The sequence below is a fragment of the Pteropus vampyrus genome, unplaced genomic scaffold (genome assembly GCF_000151845.1).
Source record: "Pteropus vampyrus isolate Shadow unplaced genomic scaffold, Pvam_2.0 Scaffold18, whole genome shotgun sequence".
In the NCBI taxonomy this organism is placed as follows: Eukaryota; Metazoa; Chordata; class Mammalia; order Chiroptera; family Pteropodidae; genus Pteropus; species Pteropus vampyrus.
Genome location: NW_011888799.1, coordinates 2433085 through 2438108, shown reverse-complemented (window position 1 = coordinate 2438108; position 5024 = coordinate 2433085). Strand labels below are relative to the sequence as shown.

The 5024-nt window shown below is 36.7% G+C and overlaps 1 protein-coding gene across 1 annotated transcript in view; it reads right to left on the bottom strand.

The window, feature by feature from the left end:
* The window catches only part of DNAH8 (dynein axonemal heavy chain 8), a 339355-nt gene that overhangs the window by 96505 nt on the left and 237826 nt on the right, over positions 1 to 5024 (bottom strand). Inside the window, exon 70 of the mRNA XM_011354823.2 lies at positions 2431 to 2568. Within this exon, the coding sequence (XP_011353125.2) occupies positions 2431 to 2568 (138 nt within the window). The remainder of the gene's footprint in view (positions 1 to 2430; positions 2569 to 5024) is intronic.

Genomic DNA, 5024 nt, shown 5'->3' with positions numbered 1-5024 from the left:
TAGGAAAGTCCACAGCATGAACCAAGACACGCATTTGTATAGAATAAATCACTGGAAGCGGCTTGGGTAGGCCCAAGTTGGGAGAGGCAGGGTCTCAGGGAATCACCTGAGCAGAGCAACCTGTGTTAGCCAGGGTCCACCCACTGAGAGGGGTTAGGGCTCAACAAAGGAACCATGGACTCTCCCAGCACTTCTGTTCAGGAGAAAGCCGCCTCTCCAGCCTTCACCGTGAAGCCAGACAACCCAGTTCCTCCCCGTGTATCCCTGGCACTCTTCAAGCAGCTGCCCCAGTGCTGGAGCTCACAGCAAGTGAGTCTATAACCAAGTAAGTCCATGCACAGGCCCTTTAAGAGGAATGTCTACAACTGCTACAGCCCTCTGTCTCACCCAGCCACAATCTCCACTGTTTTTTTCACAGCCAGTAGCAGTGGAGACTTCTCTTCCCGGCACTGGAACCCTGGGCTGAGGAGCCCAGTGTGGAGCCGGGACCCCTCACTCCTCTGGGGGTAGAGTTCTGCAGTCAAGATAGCCCTCCTGATTCTCGACTGCCACTTGCAGTTGTGAGACCGGCCCATTTCATGTCTCTATCCCCCCTACCAGTTTTAAAGTGACCTCTTCTGTATATTCCCATGTAGGACTTCTGTTCAACCAGACCTCAGGGACTCACAGTGATGGTTGTTTTGTAGTTTCACTGTAATTTTGGTGTAGTCATGAGAGGAAGCGAGCACAGCATCTACGTTCTGTGCCATCTTGATCAGACCCCCAAGGTAGTTCTATTTCTGATTTTCTGAGGAACCTCCAAACTGTTTTTCATAGTGTCTGCACCAACTGTAATCCTGCCAACAGTGCATGAGGGTTCCCTTTACTCCACATCCTCGCCAACACATGTTATTTGTTAATTTGTTGATGATGGCAATTCTGACAGGTGTGAGGTGATATCTCATTGTCATTTTAATTTGCATTTCTCCGATGATTAGTGACATTGAGCATCTTTTCACATGTTTGTTGGCCATCTGTATATCCTCTCTGGAGAAATATCTATTCAGGTCTTCTTTCCATTTTTTAATTGGATTGGTTTTTTTTGGTGATCTAATCTATAGAATTCAATGCCATCCCTATCAAATACCAATGGCATTTTTCACAGAACTGGAGCAAATAATCCTAAAATTTATGTGGAACCACAGAAGACCTTGAATAACTATAGTGATCTTGAGAAAAAGAACAAAATTGGAGGTATCACTCTACCTGATATCAAACTATACTACAAGGCTATAGTAACCCAAACAGCATGGTACTGGCATAAAAATAAGACACATAGATCAATGGAACAGAATAGAGAGCCCAGAAATAAACCCACACCTATATGGTCATTTAACCTATGACGAAAGAGGCAAGAATATACAATGGGGTATATATACGGTCTAATAAATGATGCTGAGAAAACTGGACAGATAGATGCAAACAAATAAAACTGGACCACCTTCTTATACCATATACAAGAATAAACTCAAAATGGATCAAAGACTTGATTATAAGACCCAAAACCATAAAACTCCTAGAAGAAAACAGGCAGTAAACTCTCTGACATTGCTCTTAGTTATATATATATATATATATTTTTTCTGATAGATCTCCCCAGGCAAGGAAAACAAAAGAAAAAATAAACAAATGGGACTACATCAAACTAAAAAGATTTTGCATAGAAAAAGAAACTATCGACAAAATAAAAAGACAACCTACTGAATGGGAGAAGATATTCACCAATGATACATCCTATAAGGGGTTAATATCCAAAATTTATAAAGAACTCACACAACTTAACATCAAAAAAAAAATTCAATTAAAAATATGTGGGGTTATTTACGTCCACTGTGTTTGCATGGTGGAAACAGTCTATAATGTTTTGCTGCTGCACATGTTTTTCGAAATCTGCATTCAGTATCGTCATATTGATAGCTTAAAATTGGCAGTGATGGGAATACCTAGACCACGAAATCAACAAACCCTATGAATCAGAGCTTTCTTCTCTCCTTAGCCTCCACTCCCCACAAGCCCACTACTGAAAATTACCGGACCACCAATGCTTACAACCTATCCCGTGAGGTCATATTAGGATCCCCATTTGACAGATAACACCTTCAGTTGCATAATTAAAAAGTGCCTGGGCTGGATATCAAACCCAGTTTTCTAACTCCAGAGTCAGTACTCTAAGTATGACATCACAGCCTCCTAATATAGAAAATGATTATTAAAAACACAAAAATGAATTTGAAGTGTCAAAAATTTGAAATAAGTAGACATAGCCAATGAGTAAGGGCGTTCAGGTAAATCTTATTTTCATCATAAATATCTGCCTAATTTCTAAATACAGCACAAACTTGTGTTAAATTTCAGTATATCATTTCAGCAATTTTGTGTATTTAATCTCACCATTTTCTCATTCATTGCTGCATCAAATTTTGCTTGTACTTTATCCAGCTCGGCTTGCTTCTCATCAAGCAGTGCCTGTGCCTTCCCCAGTTCAGCATTAGCAACTGCTAAACGGCCCTCTTGCTTGGCCAGGTTTGCCTTAAAAGGAAGAAGAGGAGATTAGTGAAGAGCTGTATTAGTGCAAAACATTTGTGATTTTAATTGGTAAATAATAACATAAATTATATAATTTTTGCCCTAGGTGGCATGAAGTCGCCCATTTCAGTGTTCTCAGCTAGGGAGGTAGAGGGTCTTAGAGATAGTTCTTTTATTCTTTTAATTATTAATGTTCAACATAGAAAACATGGAAAATGCACTGATGTATAGGAATAACAAAAATTACCTATGATTTTACCAGAGGTAGTCTGTGAGTATTGTGTTAAGAAGTAATAACTGGAATTTTGATTTCTTTTTTCCATCTAATCTAGTCTAATCATTTTCCCACATCCTTAAACACCTTCTGACAAACATTAGTTACGTAGCTACAACATAACCCACAATTTGGATGTCTCATCATTTATTTAACCTTTTCCATACTTTTAGACATTTCCTTTTCCCTCTCAGTTTTAATGATTATAAATAATGCTGTGATAAATACTTTTGAGTATGTAAACATTTTGGATGGTTTCCTTAGCAAAGATTCTTTGAAGTAAAATTACTGCAACAGTAGTTTTTCATCTTTTGTCTCAGTCCTACAACATGTTAATTATGTTTCTTGTAAATTTAAAGTAATTAATCAGCAAAGTTAGATAGCCCCAGAGCCTTCTGGGGTAGAAGATTCTTGATAACTTTCTCACTCTTTCTCGATATTTCATTTATTTGAATTTAGCCCTTTTTCCCAGGAAATTTTTATTTAATTTAGATTTTCTAATGTATCTACATAACTGTGTAAAATTTGCTTTTTAATTACTTAAATCTACACATTTGTGATTATATGGATTAATCTTCCTATTCTCATTTGTTCTCCTACAATTTCTTCTTGATTAGATTTTCCAAGAACATAGCTCATGTATTTTGTTTTAGCAGAGCACCAGTTCTCAGATTTACTCATTAATTCTGCTACTTTTCTCTTCTCCGATTTTTAATGTTATCTTTGTTAGCTCTATTCTGCTTTCCTCAAATTTTGCATGTATGTGTTCTTATAAGTAAATACGTACTGGAATGTTTAGTTTCTTTGAATCATTTAAGTGCTAAGAATGTACCATTTTGGCCACATCACAAAAGCTTTGGTTTTTTGTCATCATTTTCTGAATAAAATTGACTAATTTTTTAATGTAAACTTTCTCATTTTGTTGCTTATTGTCAGAGAATGAGGCCTCAGCAATTTTTGTTTATGGGAACTGAATCAAGGTCTTCTTTTTAACATTGAATACAATCAATTCTTGTAAAGTGTTTCTTGGACACTAGGAATAATTTCATATTCTTTGTTTATACTGAAGCAAGTTCAATGTAGTGATTCAACCTTAAAAATAATATAGTATAAAAATCTCTAAATAATTATTAACTTATACATACTCAAGGCTGGCTATATCATTTGCAGGGCCCAGTGCAAAACAGAAATGTGGGATCCCTTGTTAAAAAATTATTAAGAACTTCATGAGGGTGACAGCAGAGCATTAAGCCAAGCATGGGCCCTCCTAAACATAGGACCCTGTGTGCACAGGTCGCACACCTGTAAAGCCGCCGCTATGTCTAGCAGATCAGTGGTAGATTGATATTATGTGCCACAATCTCAAATTACAATAGTATTTTTATTCATCCACACCTAAAATGTTAATAGATTTTGCTTTATGTAACTTGATAATATCTTATGTATTACATAACACATTACAATTGTTTCACCATGAATCAAAATTTTTATCAATAAAAAATAATAGCTTTTACAAGTGCTTTTCTTCTTGAATTCTACATTTGTAGTAACATTTCTCTGTTGGTATCTTTTAGTTTGAGTGTATTTGCTACATTTTCTTATCATTTCCCTTTGTTAAACCTTTCTTATTTTTTATTTATTTTCTATTTGTTTCAAAGCACAGAGTTTAAAAAGGCAATCACTTTTGTAAGGCTTATTATAAAAACCAGTAACCCCCTGCCCACCTACTCACTATTTTCCATGCCACAGAGCAACTACTTTCAACTCTTTTAGCTTTATGGGGCTAGGGGTGGGCAGTGAGAGCAGTGTTTGTCTGGGTAGTATATTTTATGATTCTTTTGCACTCCTGAGAATGTCTCTCTGTCCCCTCAGACATGAAGGACAGTCTGGCCCAATATAGGGGTGTGTGTGTGTGTGTGTGTGTGTGTGTGTGTGTGTGTGTGTGTGTGTGTGTTTATCCTTCAATACTTAAGTTCCATCATTGAAAATGTCTTTTTGTTCCCTTATAAAAAAAGGGCAGCATCACTAAATTCTTGGACCCCAGCAATTTCCTCCTCAATATTCTGTATGTTTTTTCATTATTTTCTAGTGTTTAGGATTGTGGGACTTCTGTGACATCCTGATTTCTCTTCTTCTGTAAGCATCTTTTTAAATTTTGTTAGATTGTTTGTTTCTTAGATGCATA